Source organism: Felis catus, chromosome B2, assembly GCF_018350175.1.
Source record: "Felis catus isolate Fca126 chromosome B2, F.catus_Fca126_mat1.0, whole genome shotgun sequence".
NCBI lineage: Eukaryota > Metazoa > Chordata > Mammalia > Carnivora > Felidae > Felis > Felis catus.
The window spans coordinates 108,842,907-108,863,450 of NC_058372.1; the positions used below are offsets into that span (position 1 = coordinate 108,842,907).

Consider the following 20,544-nt stretch of genomic DNA (forward strand, 5'->3'; position numbering starts at 1 on the left):
TACCAGTTTTAAAAAAAACTACAGCAATAATTTAGATAAGATAGTGGCTTAAAACAGGGTTTTGTCAGTAAAGAATCTATTGATCAGAAGAATAGCTCTGGGATGAACAGACTCTTGGAGTGGTCTCCAAGATCCCCACCTTCCTGGTACTCATGCCCTGGAGTGATCCCCTTGAATGTAGGCAGGACCAATGACTGGCCTCTAATCAGAGAGTGTTAAAGGTGAGAGAACAGATGTGATTATATGATTATATTACATAGGACTCTATTCCTTTCTTGTTGGAGTCTCTCTCCTCAGCTGGCTTTGAAGAAGCAAGCAGCCATGCTGGGGAAAACCACGTACCACCATGTAGCCTCCAGGAGTTGAAGACAGCCTTTGAAGGACAACCTGCAGAAGCCTCTAGGCAGCAAGAAAACAAGGTCCTCAGTCCTAAGACCAAGAGAAACTAAATTCCACCGACAATCTGTGTGAGTTTGGAAACAGAACCTTCCCTAATTGAGCTCACATGAGACACAGACCCAGCTGACACCTTGATTATGAGACTGTGGACAGAGGACCCAGCTAGGTATCCTAGTACCTAGACAGAAACTGGGATAATGAATGTGTGTTGTTTCAAGCCACAGAGTTTGTGGTAATACATTATAGACAAATAGAAAAAAACTCCAAGATTTATATCTAACCAACTAAAAGTATGATGTACCATTTGGATGATATATCAAAAACAACTAGAAACAAGAGGACTCTCTCTTTCTGCCCCTCCTGAGATTCTCTCTCTCTGCCTCTTGCTCACTCCACTCTTTCCCTCTCAAAAAACAAACAAACAAAAAAAAACCCAAAAACCAAAAAAACAACAAAAAAATAAAAACAAGAGGAAAAAATTATGTGTGTATGTGTGTAAATATATGAGATATATGAATACGAGAATTATGTAGGGTGACCAGTAACAAAAAAACTAAAAATAATTTACATATAACTTACCAGTAATAACCAATTAAAACATTACCATGGAAAAGAAAATTGTGTTAACAATAGCCAAAAAAAAAAAAAGTAGAACATAAAAGATACCAATAAGAAATGCACAGGACCCATATATGCAGAGAGCTAAAGAACGTGAACAATTTTAGACACAGTACCTATCTAGATTACAAATTAAATATTATACAGATGTGTATTCAATTCAGTTATGAAGTTAGTTTAAATGTAAATTATGCAATAATTTAATAAAAATTTAAGCTTTTTGTAAGAGTTCAACAAAACGCTTCCACTAATAACCTAAAATTTTTTTAACAGAATTATGAAATGAATGAATAATTTGTAAATACATTAAATCTAATAGACTCTTTATCAGATGCTTACCATCTTCTAAATTTGGGAGAGGTATAACATATTTAGTCTCACAACTCTGTGAGGAAGTTTATCACTGACTCCATTCCACATATGAGGAAACAAAAGCACAGAGAGGTTAAAAGTCTTGCCTAAGATCACTCTGGCAATGTGTTCCAGAGTCCATGTTCTTTACCACAGACTGATACTGTCACATACTATAGTACATACTGGGGAACATAACATTAGGCTACAGATATTAAATTCACAAAAGATATAGAAGACCTCTTTGGAAAGAATACATTTTAATGAGACTAATTAAAGAACACTTAAACTAAATAGAGATATATACCATGTTGACAGACTGGAAAACTCAATATTATAAAGATGTCAATTAACTAATTATTGATCTATAGATTCACTCCAATGATAATTAAAGTCACAATGAGCTGCTTTGTGTGACAGACTGACTATAAAAAGAAAGAAAATAAAACTAAAAGTAGCCAAGATATTTTTTGAAAAAGAATAAAGTGGACAGAATTGCTCTATCAGTTATTGTAATTTATTACAAAGCTATACTAATTAAAACACTGTGATACTTGTACAAGATGAACAAAAATCCAATTGAACAGAATCACAAATTCAGAAACAGACCTTTACATATCGAGATACCTGTTTTGCAAAACAATGAAAAATTATGCATGCATGTATACAAATAAATATGTGGCTGACATTTCACGTGTAATAGAGTTGTTTATAATAGCCCAAAGTGGAAAACTGGAAATAACCCAAATGTCCACCAATAGCATAATATATAAACAAAACACAATATATTCATACAATGGATTATGCAGCAATGAAAATAAATTAACTGAAATACATGCAACATTAATCTTAGAAACAATGCTACACAGAAAAGGTCAGACATGATAGAATATACAGTTTATGCTACCATTAATATAAAGTTCCAAAAGCAGCAAAATTAAAATATATTGTTTAGGAATACTTGCTTATGTAGAAAAAAATATAAAGTAAACCAACAAAGTAAATTTAGCTATAAAAGTCAGAATATTGGTTACCATTAGGGGGAATGGAGGGACTCAGCATCAAACTAAATGAATAGTGCTAATAACTTCTCTTTGTTTACTCAATGGGAATTATGTGGATATTTATTTTACAATAATTTGTTAAGTTATAGGTTTATATTTTATGCAATATTTATATTTTAATATTTTGTAAAAATTTTAAGTGTTATGCTAGGTGGGTAATGAGAAAAGTCATTACATCCATAAGAAGTATAAACATGTATGGAACAAATAAACAAATCCAGAACACTAATAAGAAATGCAAACTCTAATAATTATGCACAAAGATTGTTGTAAGACTCAATAGCAACTAATACCATTTACTACTCAATTATGTAATCATCTAATAAACAGATCTTAATGGCTTATTAATTATACCAGCATATGTATATGAACTAGCAGTCAGACTAAACGTGGGAAGAAAAGCCTAAGACTTCTTTTTTTTAGCCTAATCTTCATATTAAGGGTAGGTTTACAAAGTGAATAGAAGTGTACAAATTATTTTATATCCACTAACCTACAAAAATGACCATAAAAACATGTCTCAAGATGTAAATATGAGGTTTATAAACAACAAACTGTCAAGTTTAATTTTTTGTTGGCCCCAACCCCAATTTCCTGAGTTATAAAAAAATAATCTGTTTATTCCACATATAAAACAAGCTGGTTATATCCAGAAGTATTCCGAAGAAAGTCAACAATTAGCCAAGGTAAATTCAAATTTATAGGTAAACTGGATAAAAATTTAGTGGTATATTTTCAGTTTTTTTATGAACAGAGAAAAAATATTTAAATAATTTAAAGTAGGTTTATGTAAAAATATCAACAGTAAGTTATACAGGCAAATTTCAGAACAGTGTGTGTATTTATATACACATCCATCTCTCTCAGCATACAGTGAGAAGTAGATTGACTCTACCTACCCCAGACCCAACCCTTCTTAGGTTAGGCATTTTTAGGTTATTTTTATTGAAATAACTTCCCGTACATCATAAGACAGACAGTAGTCAAAGATCTTAGCTATTCTTTCAACCCTGATTTCATGCAATGCTAAACAATTTTACCCATGCTATTATAGTCTTATGGCTCCCATGAGCCCAAACAGTCTAGCACCCTAGGGGATATGGGGCTGCTATTTGAAGGTGGTGAAGATACAAAAGAGTTTGTCCACAGCAAAGCTTTTGGAGGCATGACAAATGACTGAAGTGGGGAGGGATCCAGGCACCTTTAACTCTGAAAGCATTTGGATGCCTGTGGTGATAGTGAGCCAACTCTATTGCCTCATTTGAGCCAGGTTTTGATGACATCCAATAACCTGACATCCCATAATCCAGGTTTCTCAGCTACTGAAGGCTAAATCCCTATCTCTATTAGACATTTAATGCTACACACATAAGCATCATCTCTAGACAAATAATCCAGAGAAATCATATTGTCACAAGAGAAGATCTAACAAGTGAATTAAATTTTCTGTGAAGAAATAGACATCTCTAAAATACATTACTCAAATAAAATGGCCACAATTCATACACTGTATTTGGGGGGAAAAAAAAACAAAAAAATATTGATGGAGAGTCTCAGGGTTTTCCCAGTCTTTTCATAACAGTGGAAAGCCAACCATGTTTTTATTGTTGATATCAAAACTCTCTGAAATACTAAACACTGGCTGTGAGCCTGTGCAACAACCTTCCCATATACATCAGAAATTGGAAGCACTGCTCAATCTGCCTAATGTTCTTGTGTTTCCCTAAGCCTTAGTGTTTGTTCTTTATATGTAACAAACGACATCAAGATAAAGTCTCTTTACAAGAGCCAATTAACAAACCCTATACAAATGATTTGATGCTGATTTGGCCAATGTTAACACCAGAAGCAGTCTGCTTTCACTGACATGGACAGTAGTAATGCAACTATATAATTTCATCAAAACTTAGTCCAAGATCCCTTTGATTGTCCTACCATTCCTCAGGTTATCATGAAAAACTACTCTACTGATACAATGTTAAACAGACCTGCCTCGGAGGGAAGAAGTAGCTGGTACTCTAGATATTTTAGTGGAAAATAAGTGTGGGAGAGAATGATAGATCTATATAAATTGAGAGGTTTGCCATCTCAAGGAGGTTTCAGTACCAGTGGCCTAGAATGTCAAGATATCACATGTGTATTACTAAATCTTATACTATTCACTACCAAGAAAGTAACATTATGCACAATTTTAGCCTTTTTGAATTCTGGAAGCAATACCTCTGGATGTGCTGCTCTGAACTACTTATCAAGTAACCCTTAACTACCAACTTTGTGTGACCTAAAGGCTAGAATAAGATCTAAAACCCAGGATACTCCAAATCAAGAAAATGTACCACGTGAGCCTTTAGTCCAGCAGATTCAATGTTGGTCGAAGTCTTACTGGCTGATGAGATACTACACCAAGTTTCTGGCAAGGGGAAATATAAGATTTACACAAGGGCTCCTATAATTTTGGAGTCAATCCATGTTTTATTTGTTAAATAAATATTCTCATTTGATGAACATAATCCTTAGCCTCTGCCATCATGGCCACTGGGTTCATAGGCCATTTGAGTAAGCACTGGGGTAGCCAAGGAAAGAGACTGACCTATCAACAAAAGGATTATTTTTCCTCCTTTACAGAAGGAGAGATCCCCTTCAAGGTCATTAACATGAGTCAAAAATATTATCTCATTCTGGGTATAATCTCAGAAGACCATCTATACACCTCTTCTACCAATCTTCTTAAACCAATCCTTCAATTTTTTTTTTTAATTTTCTCTGAGTCCCTGACCATCCAGCACAACCATTAGGTATGTTCCATAAGTTTATAAATCAGTGTCTAAAGCCTTATCTCCTTCTATATTAAAGAAAAAGTAACTCCCCAAGTTATATTATGTTTTGTAACTCCCCATTATATTATGAAAGTTTCCATCGCTTAGAAGTCTTGAAAAACTTCCAAACCATCATTTCTTACTAAGAAAGCACCTCCATCAGAAAGAAGTAAACCAAGAAATAAGAAATTTGATCCTAGGTAAAAGAGGATCCAACTCAGAAAACAGACAAAAGCAATTCCCAGAATGATGAAGGGAAATCCCAGAAGACTGACACATAGGGTCAAAAGATCCTCCAGGACAAAATTAAACAAAGAGATGTGATACAGGAAAAAAGCTAATATATTACCTGTATCTATACCTGTAAAGTATGTATACTTTAGCTTATTATATGTTTTCACAACTATGAATAGGAAATGGCTCCTGCCCTCGAGAACATGAAAGCCTTGAGACTATAAAAACATAATTGGAAAGAATGATATTAAGGCATCTTGGCATTTACGTTTTAAAGCAGTACAATGTATGGGTCAGGTATTACATTCTCTGCAACAAGACTATCTGGGTTCAAATACCAGCTTCACTAATTACTAGCTGTGTCACCTTAAGCAAATGGCTTCACTTTTCTATAGCTCAGTGGAGTCATTTGTAGGAGACAAGGGTCCCTACTTCACAGGGTTGTTATGAAATTAAGTGTTTAAATGTGAAGCCAATATCAGTACTGAGGACATAATGAGCCCTACTTAACTGCTCGGCTATGCAGTGGCAGCAGTATCTTTTTAATGATAGTCTAGGGATATATTAGTAGATATGTAAAAAATGAAGCAAATGAAATCATGCAATTATTAACTTCAGGAGAAATAAAATACTAGGAAAAGTGAAATATAGTCATAGTATACTACTTGGCTCACAAAGAAATATTTATATAGATGTAAAAATGTCATCTTTTAATAGCGACTTAATCAAGTTTGTGATAAAACTACATAGCAGGGAGAGGGAAAGCAGAGGACATCTAAATCCTAAGCTTCTAAAATCTCTAATGACAAGATAAAATCTAAAATTTAAAAATCAAAACATACTATAAATATGTTACTTAAAAATCTGGAGGTGATGGACACCTGGGTGGCTCAGTTGGCTAAGTGTCCAACTCTTGACTCACAGTTCATGGGATCGAGTTCCACATTGGGCTCGCGCTGACACCACAAAGCCTGCTTGGGATTCTCTCTCAAAATAAGTAAACAAACATTTTTTTTAAAAAAATATCTGGAGGTGAATACCAAAAATACCAATTCAAGGAATTGAAGGTGGCAGCCTCTGAAGACAGGGACTTGGGTGTAGAGAAGAATGGGCAGAGGATTACTCTTCATTCTTAAATGATTTCCCATCCTATTTGGCTTTTTAAACAATATATCTTTATTACTTTAATAAAAATAAATTAAAAATATTTGGTAGATGTCACATAGACCATGAACAAATATCTTCTTTAGCTGCTTTGCCAAAGAAGATAAATACAGATTCTGTGCTGGAAGGGTAAAGTAAACTTTAAGCCACACAAAATCTGGACCTTTACTCAGCCCTTTCCTTTTGTTCAAATAGATAAAACAAAAACAAATACAAATACATTTGTGTTCTAAGCTCTAAATTATTTCTTTTCAGATCTTTTTACCTTATCAAATTTTATCTCTAATGTAATGAAAGTCCCTATGATTTAATTTTTTCATACAGAAAAATGTTGTGGGTACAGAAGTTATGAAAAAAAGACTTAAATGCCAATTTGACAACACAAATGAGTTTAGCTTGCTTACATAAAAACCTGAAACAAAATTCGTCCTGGGCAAAGGATTCAGGCTTAACAATAGAAAGCTTGCATTATGGACCTCAAAACTAGAATCTTCTGAAGGGAGGGAGAAAAAAAATCAAAGTATACAAAGTATACTCAGAATTTCAGAGCAAGGATTATCAACCAGGTCACCAGACTCCTAAGATTTGCAAGACTTTGTGCTAAACATTAAGAATCAAATTGGAGCGCATGGGTGGCTTGGTCAGTTAAGTGTCCAACTCTTGATTTCAGCTCAGGTCATGATCTCATGGTTTGTGAGTTTGAGCCCCACACTGGGCTCTGTGCTGCCAGTATAGATATTGGGATATTCTCTCTCTCCCTCTCTTCCTCCCTCCCTCCCTCTCTACCTCTTCCCTGCTAGCACGTGTGTACTATTTCTCATTTTCTCGCTCAAAATAAACTTAAAAAAGCTAAAAAAAAAATTGGTCACTGCATTCAATAGATAACAATGTATTGTTATATGCATATTGATAATATTAATTTTATATTGGTCCTATAAGTTTTATAACAGTTATATATTTTATACACATTATAAAATATAAGCATACTAAGGGCTTTTTATGCATTGGTAAAAAAAAAAATGTTAACATGTTTGATTCTATTAAGCCAAATAATTTACAGACATCCAATTTATCACTACAACACTATACACAGATGCATCAAATATAGATGCTGTCCAAGAGACATCAATATATCTGTGAATCTTCACTAATAAATATAACTAGCATAACCTAGTTATAATCAAAAGACTCTTCTCTGGCCAGATTGTTCCTGTTATCAGTGTGGTCAGGAATGATGTGCATCAGCTCACACTAACCTGCTGTAAGCCTTCTGTGAGGTTCCTTGTCAATCCTGACCTGAGGATAGCCCACTATACCCTATGTGAGCCAGGATGCTAAGAGCTCTGAAGCTGAATCTTAGGCCCAACTATCAACAAGGAAGATACACTGTTTCATCTCAGATGCAAAGAAGCCTCCCAAACTAGTGTAGAAATGGGCATTTTATTTCCCTGCAAAACTGTATTTTGAAATATCACACACAATATATATTTCTCTTTCTCTTCACCCCTACCTCCTTCCCCTACCCATATGTGATTTGAAAACTGCAAGTTCATGATGTAAAGGTCTATAATTCCTTATCTATAAATCTTAGGGCCAAGAATCTAGAATTTTTATGGATTTAGCAACAAAATACGTTATACAAAGAATCTGGAATAACACTTCATAATCAAGCATATTAATACTTTTTCAGCAAAAGACTGATACTCAAATTAGGCAGGCTAAATAAAGACTAAAGAGTCTCACATAATTTCAGATAAGATTAGGTGCAGACGGAAAATAAGTTACAAAAAAATTTTAGTTTTTAAAATTTAAAATTTTGTTTCTGATTTTTAGAATTTAAAGAGATTGTGGCACTTGAAGCAAGATGATACCAAAGTAACATTATAATATTTATAAGTTTAGAAGAATGTGTCTCTAATGCATGGGATATAAAAATTTATTTTAAAAATCCAGCCATCTCTGAATTTCAGTCCATTTCTGGAAATGAAAAATTGGTGTTTCTTTAATGTGAATGTTTATTTGAACTATTTGAAGGAATAAAGCAATATCTGAAATTTGGGACTAATCCCTTCACTTGTTTTGGAATTTATCTTGAATACGGCAGATCCCCCAAGTGTCTGCTAATAACCGAAATCAAATCTGACCACACGAATAATTCTCTGTTCTTAATTACCACATACTTTGTAATTTACTTTCAAATATATCATAAATGTGAGCAGGTGAGCACTTGTCCAGCATACCTAGATAGTTCTGTGAAGTTTAGCCTTAGCTACCATCTCTGCTTGAAGAAATTCGAAACATGTTCTTTGTTTACCTCATGCCTGAAGTCATAAGCCTTTTCTCTCTACCCTGCCACTTTTTCCCTATTATTTCTTCCTTGAATACACTCAATCAACACATTTCATTTCTACCAACATTCTGAATACTTGCATGTATGCATCATGATAAATTCCATAAGTTAGTCATTAACTCTGTAATCAAATGCATTGGTCAAGTACAAAAATCCAACACAAAAGATCTCCTTCTGATCAACACATAAAAACTAGCTAGCAGAAATGCAATGCCTAATTCCCTCCCTGCCTGTTGACCAAAACCAAGAAAGGGACATGGATTATACACACAACCATACCTCCAAATCTGGAGATTAAAGTTTCTGATGTGTATACAACCATATCTGGAGAGGAGAAAGGGGGAGTTAGAGTCAGTCAGTTACCTAGTTTAAAACTAGGTAAGCTGAGGCTGTAGAGATCCTATTCACTCGCTCTGAGTACCAAATTCATATCTGTTTCAGAAAATGCTCTGGGATCCCCTGAAGCTAGAGGTTGGTTTGGACTTCTGTAAAGTTCAAAATATAGTTTTTGGATTTACCGAGTTTGCTGACCTTGCAGATATGCAGAGCCAAATGTTCAATAAAATTGGATATACCATGAAGGGAAAGCTTCGAGATTGATACATAGATATAGGGTTATAGTCAGTACAGAACGGATTGCTGAAGCCACCGAACAGAAAAAGAGGTAAAAGTACTGAAGACATACTAGAACAGAATCCAACTGAAAAGGTAACTAGAGGAAGAGGAAAAAGAATCATCAAATACAAAGGACAAAAAGGAATCCAGAAATAAAAAGAGAACAAAGTTACAGAATTCCCAAGAAAGACCATTCATAGCAGTGCAGCACTCAGTAGGAATTCAATAAATATTTTCTGAATGAACAAGTAAATGATAGGAAAAAGTGTCGCTAGTGGGTGGAATATAAAATGGCACAGAGAGATAAAGTAAAAGGAGTCATGAAAAGAGGGAAGATAGAAATACAGAGGATTCGAGTATGTGCCTACTCTTTAACATAGCAAGTCTATTTTTAAGGATTTGTTGTAAAGATAATTATGGGCATAGAGATACTTATAAAAACGTATAATTTTTAAAAAATAACCTACATGTCTAAACAGAGAAAATTGGAACTCATTGATGTATTAGATTATTCAATCTTTTAAAATTGTGCATATATGAACATTTAAAGGTATGAAATAATTTAAAATTAAGTAAAAAAGGCTATTGTATTAAAACAATAAAGCTATTTACAAAAAACATATCCAGCTAAAAAATGAAAAATATTGGCATGAGAGGTTAGTGGTAATTATCTCTAAGAGGAAGACTAACAAGTATGGTTTTGTTTTCATTATTTTCTAGTTATTCTATAGATTCTATATTCTATTCTATAAATGGGAATTCCTTGATTAAATAAGAATTTGAATCCATTACGGAGGTCTTTAATTATAATAGATTATCAGTTTTCTTCAAATAAACCTAAAACTAAATACTGTATGTGTGCAAGTACATGTGTATACAAAATCCAAAATGTGGATCATTTTGTAGTCATATTACATTCTAATTTATGATATTAAGTAAAGATTGCAAGAGATAATTCTAAAATTACTTATTAGTAATGTCAATCAGATTTAAAGCTAGTTAGCATCTGGGTCACGGGGAATAAATAATTTTGTGATTTGTTGTGATAGACTATTAACACTTGTCTATGTCTGTTAAAATAACCACACTGGTTTTAAACTTAAAACTATTTTTTTTTGTCTTCATGTCATCTTATAGGTCAGATTTTTTTGTCATAGAAGATGATCATGCATAAAACTGTTGTACTGCGTATACAATTTACTGTCGGTGGATAAATGTAAAATAACAAACAGCAAGTGATAAATTTTAAAGTCTGTTCTATAAATACAGATTTCTCAGTTTGGTTATTTTTTTCTTTTGCTTTTTTTAAAGAAAACTAACAATAGGCCACATTAGAGTTTCAAATAAAGGAGGAATAAGTTTTAGGAAAACTATATTAACATCTCTTTAACCATATTAAATTTTAATGTGTATACTTAATGAAGAATTACTATATAAGATTTAGTTGTTAAAAATGTGCAATTCTATCATCTAATTAAAACTTAATTTGGGGTTTCATATAAAGAAAACTATTGACACTGAATGATACAATTCTTTCTCCATGAGATACAGTTTTTATAATTAAAATAAAATATTTTAGGCATGAGCATAACATTCCTCTAGGTCAAGATGGTTAAGAGTGGCTGACACTTGTCAGAATGGCTGAATTGTTGGGGGGAATGTAAACTGGTCCAGCTACTTGGGAAAACAGTATGGAGGTTCCTAGAGAATTTTAAAATAGAACTACCATATAATCTAACAATTCCATTTCTGGGTATTTATCTAAAATCAAAAATACTAATTTTATATTTATGCACCCCCATATTCACTGCAGGATTATGTACAATACCCAAGATATGCAAACAACCTAAAGGTCTACCAATGGACAAATGGCTGAAGAAAATGTAGTATATACGCAATAGAATATTACTCAGTCATAAGAAAATGAAATCTTACCATCTGCAACAACATGGATGAAATTTGAGGGAATTATACTAAGTGAAATAAGTCAAACAGAGAAAAGAAATACTGTATGTTCTCACTTACATGTGGAATCCCAAAACAACCAAACTCAAATACAGAGAACCAACTGGTAATTGCTACAGGTGGGGAGCAGGGAGTGGGGGGAAATATATAAAGAGAGTCAAAAACAAACTTTCAGTTATAAAATAAGTCATGGAGATGTAATGTATAGCATGGTGATTACAGTTAATACAGAACCGCATACTTAAAAGTTGCTAAGAGTAAATCTTGAAAGTTCTAATCACAAGAAAAATAATTCCATAACTATGTATGGCAATAAGTTTTAACTAGACTTATGTGGTGATCATTTCACAACACATACAAATAATGAAGCATGTTATAGCCTGAAACTAATATATGTCAATTATAACCTCAACTAAGCCTCAACTCTGGAAAAATAAATTATAGATGATAAGAACTCCAAGGTGCCTTAATTGTACATAAAAAACAATGTTCAAGAAAATAATTTGCACCCAAAATTTTCAATAAGTGTACAGCTTTCTTAAATAACGCCCCCCCAACAGATTTAGCAAATAAATGTCATGAAATAACCAAAAAGTACCTACCTATGTGGTGGACATGAAAGTCAAAGAAAATATTCCCTCAGGAAGTTTAAGTTTTAGTCAGGGGGAGAAATAAATTTGTGGGAATTACCATAAAGGCAAAGAACATGCAGAAAAAAGACAAGATGAAAGTGTACTATAGGAAGCCATAGAGGAAATGATTCATAAAGCAAGCTGTGCCTTGAAGGAGGAGTCAAAATTTTATAAGACAACAAAAGTGAAAGCAATATTCAAGACGCAGAAAAATAGGTATACAGCCAATACACTGGGCTTGAGGGAGACAACAAGTCTAACCGACTCAGCATTATGAGGAAAGTTGGAAAATAATGTACATAGGAAAGGTATAGATACATTATGGAGCTCCCTGAAAGCCACATAAAGGAGTCTGGAACTGCCAGATATTTAAAATGGGAAGGTGGGGAGCTTTATAAGGATGTGTTTCTTTTCTGCATTAATTACCTCACATTTTGCTTAATTATCTCAATATCTGATTCCTCATTAGGTGGTAAAGTTAAAGTGAATGAGCACCACATCTTATTTACTCATTACATCCCCTACATCTAGCATAGAGCATAATAAGCACTCAATAAATATTGACTGAGTAAATGAAGTGGAGAAGAGTAAACTAACTAATTATAAATATTAATCTGCAGTCATATTAAAGAAGTACTGCATATCTCATGTCACTACACCAAGAAACCTAGGTTAGTTTCCTCTCCCTACTGGGTAGAGAAGAAAATAAGGTCGCTGACTCAGAAAGGCAGGTTCGAAAATGGCAGGAGAAGAACATCCTCCTAACAGGTGGAGACAGGGGAGGTGGGAGGCCAATGAGAGCATTACTGTCCTCCTAGTTCATAGGCGAGAGTCAATCAATACTGTCTAAAAGTGAAATATAATGTTCAAACCACTTGAAAAGTTTTACATCATCTCTTCTCCTTAACCTCAGAGGAATCTCTGGGGAAATAACAACCCCTGGAGTGAAAAAATCAGTTATTTGAAATTCAGCAATTTCTTCTGTTTCGCTAGTTTTTCTTTTCTATAAAATTCAGTTAGAATTTAAAATGGAAACTATATTATAATTCTATTTTTATAAAAGATATCTCCATATATCTATTCTTCTGTCTGTACATGCACAGAAAGATGTCTAGAATAATTTTCCTCAATGCTACTTTCAGATAGCTGCAGGAGGATTAAAAGTAATGTATGAATGAACAGAGTAATGTATGGAATTGCTGAATCGCTATATTGTACACCTGAAACTAATATAATACTATATGTTACCTCCACTGGAATTAAAATTTTTAAAAATAATGTTGCTTTCAGAGTTAGGAAGAATTTCACTTTATTATAATTTAGTCTCCTGAATCAGTTAATTTCTCTATAATAAAGATAAATCATTGTTTGAAAAAGCAAAGGAAAACAGAGATGACTTTCAAGAGTGAGCAACTGAATAGACGGGTGGGCCACTTAATGAGATGGAAACAGGAGATTTATTTTGTTTTGTTTGTTTTTGTGGGAGGAGATCCAAGAGTTCAGTCTTAGAAATGTTAAGTTACTAACATCTGAGAAATGTATGAATTGAGATGTTAAAAGAGTTGTATATTTGAGTCTGATAGCTCCAAATAATGGTTTAGACTAGGCCTATAAATTGTGGGGCACCTACCGACATAGGTAGGTGGATACTGTATATAAGTAGATGAACTCGGGGCAGAACAAAGAAGAAAAAAGTGCACCCACAACAAAGTCCTGAGTATTGCAAATTTCAGTGATGCTTACAGAATGCAGAAGAGAAAAAAGAGCAGCCATAGGAGTGTCACAGAAGCAAAGAGAACTTACACACAGAAAGAAATGGTCCACTATATCAAACGCTGATAGTTATAATTCAAAAGAGAAAAATCCATTACATTCATCAGCATAGAAGCTACAAGCAACTTGAGAAAGATGTGCAATTCTGACAGAGTTACAGAGTCAATGTCAAATCTAAGTGGGCTGAGGAGTAAAGAGAGGTAATCAAGTGAGGACAGTTTACACAGATGTCTTGCTATATGGTGAGAGAAAGAGAAACAGGACAGTGACTTCACAGATGTGAGGTCAAGGGAAATTTCTTTTTGAGTGTGTTCCATTATAAGATGAAGCATGTGAACGCATGTCTGCACCCAGATACCAAAATTAGAAAAGGATAGGCTAGAAGTGGAAACAAAGAAAGGAGGAGGGCTAATCAAAGGAGCAGCCTTCTCATATATTAGTCATTTAAAACATAAGATTTGTAGGATCTTGGCAAATAAAAATTCAGAAATTTACATAGAATGTGATGCTACTGAAAAGTGAAAATCCATGTGCCACTAAGCCATATATTAGCCTCATCTAAGTGCTGTGGCACACCTACAGAAAGTGTATGAAACTTACCCTTATTCAGAGGGAAAAGATGAACGGAACAAGTAACGCTAAAGGTAGAAGGCAAATATGTTAATGAGATGATCTATTAAAGGGAATAGTACAATAAAGTTGTACAACTGGAAACAAAATAACTGTAGAAAGTAAAGAAAATGATACAGGTAAGAATCCAAAAAACACACAGAAACATGAGATTTATATAGTACAAAGCTATTATCTAAATTATCACTACTGAACCACACTGACCAACACTAAACTGAAATTAGTAGAAGAAATTATGTAACTTCAAAAGTAGGACTTAAAAATATAACCAAATAGGGGCGCCTAGGTAGCTCAGTCGGTTCAGGTCATGATCATGGCTTGTGAGTTGAGTCTCGCATAGGGCTCTGTGCTGAACGCTCAGAGCCTGGAGTCTGCTTTGGATTCTGTGCCCCTCTCTCACTCTGTCCCTCCCCCACTCATGTTTTCTCTCTCTCTCTCTCTCTCTCTCTCTCTCTCTCTCTCAAGAATAAACATTAAAAAAAATGTCAAAAAAATACAACCAAATATAAGGAGGATGAACTCTGAAATACAATGAAACAAATATATTGTCAAAGAACTGTTAACAAGCACAAAAAATAAAATACAACATTTTCCTCAGAAAAGTGATTTGGTCATTTTCTTTGTCTTAATGCTGATGTTGTAAACAGCAAATTACTTGGCAGCATGTAGAAGACTACTGGGCTACTGAAAACATGAAGACAAAATTAACCTCCCAATAAAACACAAAACTCCTAGAAAACAAGCATAAGTAAGGACACACTTGAAGTACTACTGCTACTACGTTCACTACTAACATTTTTGTAGTGCTTGCTACATGCCAAGCACTGTAGTAAGTCCTTTTAATTTTTCTTATGTAATTATCGTAATAACTCTGTGAGGAAAAGAATATAATTTTCCTTCATTTTACTGAGGGGTAACTGAGATCCCACCTCACACAACTAGCAAAGAGCAGACAGTCTGACTCCAGAGGCCATGTTGCTAACCTAACCATCACGCTACAAAACTCTAGTACACGATCAACAATGTGATGACAAAGTTTCTCATGTAGAACAAAATGACTCCATTTGGTTATTGTACTCCATTTGAAGAAAACACACACTATGCAAATTAACATTTTATTCCCAGGAGCATGTTACTTCTTGGATTGCTTTTTACAGGACTTAAAAATCATTTTGTTTTTAAACAAGAACTCTAGAGAAAAATACTATTCTTTATACGTAAAAAAAAAAAAACAAAAAAAACAAAAACAGAAAATAAAACATTCACTCACTGTATCAGTAACAAGAGGCCAGAATCTATATTCTATAAGTACAAAACTCAGAAATACACCTGCAATGCAAAAGGAGGTTCTACTGAATAGATTTTTCTTAGTATTCTTCATCACTGCTTGCTATATGTTATATCTGATACTATACATGAAAAGTTAAAATTTAATGTGAAAATACATCTTGAGATGAAGGACACACCATTCAAAGAACTATAATAGTTACAGTTTTTTCTACCTTCTTTAAACTAAAAAGTCCAAAAATGAAGCACAGCTATTAATGGTAAAAAAAAAAACCAATTTGAATATGTATTATATACATGTATATATATATATACACACACACTACCATCAGAAATTCTAATTTTAGAAAATTCTAATTGCTTTATTTCTTAGGTAGATCATTCTCACTGTCTCCCTCCCTGTTGTCTAAAAAAGTGACTTTGCTAGTAGAAAGGGGAAAAAAAATCACAAACCTCTGAAAATAGAAAATGCCTTAAATAAAGCTGTTTTTAAAAGTGGTAATTTATAGATAGGAAAACAAATTAAAGGTCTATATATGACCAAAATGTTTACCAGAAAGATTTAAACCTCGGGAAACTGAAGTTAAGGAGTAATGGTTAACATCAAGGAGCAAAATTTGAGCCTCAAGATAAATCATGTATTTTCAAGCTTCTTTTCAAGTCTCTATTATGGAAGGAATGCCATCAAATACAATCCCAGGGAAGCCCCAGTTGACTCCTGAGTAAACTGAAAAGTCTGCAAAATGCCTCTTTTTAAAGAGGTGTTTGTAACGTAAATTGAACAAAAGACATGGTAATAACACAGAACCTAAACATAGCCAAAAGCCATAATATAAAAACCTAATAGCTGTATTTATTTTATCTATGACGTTACAAATTACTTTTAGACATCCTTAAAATTAGCTTATTTTAAATATTTTTTGGAAGTATATAGAATATATGCTTGACTGTTCTGCAAGATAGAAAATATATCTCAAGGGGCGTCAGGGTGGCTCAGTCAGTTAAGTGTCCCACCCTTAGTTTTGGCTCAGATCTGTTTGTGATCAAGCCCCGCATCAGGCTCTGTGCTGACAGTGTAGAGCCTGCTTGGGATTCTTTCTCTCTTTCTCTCTCTGCCCCTCCCTCCCTCTCTCATGCTTGCACTATTTCACCAAATAAAAAAAAATTTAAAAAAAAAGAAGAAAAGAAAATGTATCTCAGGTAAAATTTAGCACCTTACCTTAGACCAAAGATGTGTGACTGTTCATAGTTGAATAAAGAACGAATCTTCGCTTCTGAATTCAAAAGTATAAGTCTATCTATAATATCCTGAAAAAGAAAGACTTGGAGTGAGAATATGCTGGACAAGTCATTTAAAAAAAAAAATCAACAAATATTTATTTAGATCTTTGGTTCTCAAACTTGGCTTTACATTTGATCACCTAGGTAGAAAACAAAAAGTTATTAAATGCCCAAGTCTCACCCCTAGAGATTCTGAATTAATTGGTCTGGGTGTGTCTGGACATTAAGATTTGTCAAAGCTCTCGAAATGAGTCATCTAATGTTTACCCAAAGTGGAGAATCACTAGTTTATACCCCATTCTGCTAATCTGTGAGCAACTTATGCAGCCAGCTAAATACTGATTACACTGCTGAAAATGTAAACTAGTCTGAAAACCAAATATGAAATCTACAAGATTTCATGTGAAGCATGAACAGTGGGCTGCTAGTTTTATCTAGTAGCTATCTGAGATTTTGTTGATAGTCTCTCCACGTGTAAATCAGTGGTTTCCAACCCTCATTGAACATTGGAAGCACTTAGAGAACTGTAAAAAAAAAATTATATATAAATATACATATATAAATAATGCCCAGGCTCTACCCCAGCAAGTCACTATCCTTGGGAGTTAAGATTCTGGCATTCATATCCTTTTAAAAGATTCCCAAGTTGTTACAATGTGTAGACAGGCTTAAAATCATGATGCAAATGCTGAGAGAATCAGATGAGCCAGGTGCCACCCGCCATCTCAAGCACTGACAATGTAAGCCTACAATGTGCACAGTTTCGAGCACTCCCTAAAAGTCTTTCTTTTTATAATGCTCTGCTTTGTGTAGATCTTTGGGTTTAGGTCTAAGAAATGTATTCATAGGGGCACCTGGGTGATTCAGTCAGTTAAGTGTCTGACTTTGGCTCAGGTCATGATCTCCCAGTTCGTGGGTTTCAGCCCTGTGTCGGGCTTTGTGCTGACAGCTCAGAGCCTGGAGCCTGCTTTGGGTTCTGTGTCTCCTTCTCTTTCTGCCCTTCCCATGCTCATGCTTTGTGTCTCTCTCGCAAAAATAAATTAAAAAAAAAACATTAAAAAAATTTATTCATAAATAAGTACTTGTCTCTCTCATTGTTCATTTTCCTGACCAAGAAACTTGCCACCCTCCAGTATGTTCAAACTGAAGACATTTCCACGACCAGTAAGATAAAAGGAAGGTTTTGCTAGGGAGTAAAGTGATGCAATATTGACTGAGGTCTATGTGGATGATAGTGCAAATGTCATAACATCAAATAAGAGGCATGGAAATGACTTTGCAAGGATGAGGAAGTAATGAATCTCTGAAAATAACATTTGAAAAATACTAATTGAAACAGAGTAAAAACTGGATTTAGTGTCAACTTGTACAGTAAAGGTTTATACATAACACTCAGGAATGCATTTATTACCATTCTACAGATATCTAGTAAAAATGTGTAAATACTAGCACAAGAGTTTACAATCAGCAAATATAAAATCAGCTGCCTAACAAGAATAAAAAGATTACTATCTTAAAATCTGTGATTTTGTCTGCTTCTTAGCTGGGCATTCCTTGTTTCAAACATGACAGAACATGAGCTAAGTAACTCATTCATATTCCCAGCTTCATATTCAGATTTTCAATAATTTGCCCACTCTCTCCTTTTTCCTAATTTCTTCTCTGACAGTCTTGTTTAGCTACGGTGATGGAGCCATGGAGTTCTCCTTGACTTCTCAGCCACCTGGATACTATTAAGTAGTCTCTGTAGTGTACATATGGAGAAACTTGTTTGCTATGTGTTCCTATATTTTTACTGTTTAAAATAATTTAAGAAATGATTATCACTGTTTTTATTATAGTCTTCACAGATTAATCTAGAATTACATATCACTGGCTTTCTCTTACCTACGAGAAGAGAATCTGCCAGTCTGTTCTATGCATAGAAGCTTCTGGAAGGATTACTATTGATTTCTCTTCATTAGTAGGATACTAGCATAGGTGACTGAAATTTGTCCAATCATCTGAACACTAAGCTCACTAAGACTTTGACAGCCAGTGACACTCCGGGACTCTATAAAGTTGTAGTTTCAAATCTTAAGTACTAGATATTTTAAGAATAAAAGAGATAGAGAATGTATTATCAGCAAGCTAATGGAAGAGTAGATTGCAGTGATCTATCAACGATAATGCATTTTCAGAGAACAAATGTTACGGTAAATAATTTGTTCTTTAAAGAAGATTACATTGATGGATCACCACTTAGGGAAGAAAATTAAACTCCTGAGAAGCCTGCCTTATGGAGAACTTCAGTTTCTAAGCTCTGCAACGTGTGTCAATAAGGCAATCAGTTTTCTAAATCAAGCAGCAGCTTCCCAACAAAGAGCCAATGCTCTCTCTCTCTCTCATACTCACACTCACACATACACACACACACATACACACAAAGAAGAAAAAAAGAAGAAGAAAAAGAAAAAAAGAAAAAGGAAAACAAGTCTGAAACTCTTTAAAGGATACTGTCCAGCTGGAGAACAAGTTCAATAGGACAAACTGAGACCAAGAGTAGAAAAACAAAGGAATATCCATTCACATAAATACATACATGTTTGCCCGCTGTTTACATGTGTCCCAATGGCCATGTTTGTGTTATCTGACCCTTTTTACTTCAGAAAGAGATAAGTGAAAGAGGAGGAGGGGGCACCCGGGTGGCTCAGTCAGTCATGATCCCAGGGTTATGGGATCAAGCCCTGCATCCGGCTCTGCACTGAGCATGGAGACTGCTTAAGATTCTCTCTGCTCTCCTCTGCTCCTCCCCTGCTTTCTCTATATAAAATTAAAAAAAAAAAAAGGTGTGGGGTAGGTCGATCAAAATGTCAGTATTTCTGCACCTGCACCATTAGAAGTGGCTTGTGACTGGTTAGCCCAGGCACATCCATCAACAAAACTCAACCTGTAAGGTTCTTCCTTGGGATTTTTCAACTCAGACGGGTCTCAGTACATTCTGGCCACTATAACAGAGTACCATAGGCTGGGTGGTTTATAAACAACAGAAATCTTATTTCTTATAGTTCTGGATGCTGAGAAGTCCAAAAATCAAGGCACCAGAAGATTTTTTTTCTGGCAAGGATCCACTTTCTAGTTCACAGTCCTCTTTTCACTTTGCCCTCACATGGCAGAAGGGATGAGCAATTTCCCTGCCTTTTTTTTTTTCTCATGCCTTTTTTTTTTTAAAGGCATTAATCACCTCCGAAAGGCCCACTTCCAAATATCACATTGGGGATTAAGTTTCAAAACACGAATTTTGGGGGTATACATTCAATCTATAGCAGTGAGGTAGAGGAAAAGGCCACTCTCCTGTTTGGTGTCATACTGAGCTAAACTGTGAC

General features: G+C 34.4%; 1 protein-coding gene across 8 annotated transcripts in view; it reads right to left on the reverse strand.

The window, feature by feature from the left end:
- TBC1D32 (TBC1 domain family member 32) overlaps positions 1–20,544 on the reverse strand; it is a 204,315-nt gene that overhangs the window by 81,693 nt on the left and 102,078 nt on the right. For 7 of the 8 annotated variants that reach the window (XM_045057969.1, XM_045057971.1, XM_045057970.1 and 4 more), the window contains 2 exons: positions 17,118–17,206; positions 1,357–1,362 (listed from right to left, as the gene is read on the reverse strand). In XM_045057969.1, coding sequence (XP_044913904.1) covers positions 1,357–1,362; positions 17,118–17,206 — 95 coding nt within the window. The remainder of the gene's footprint in view (positions 1–1,356; positions 1,363–17,117; positions 17,207–20,544) is intronic. The other variant, XM_011282635.4, reaches the window with a different exon arrangement.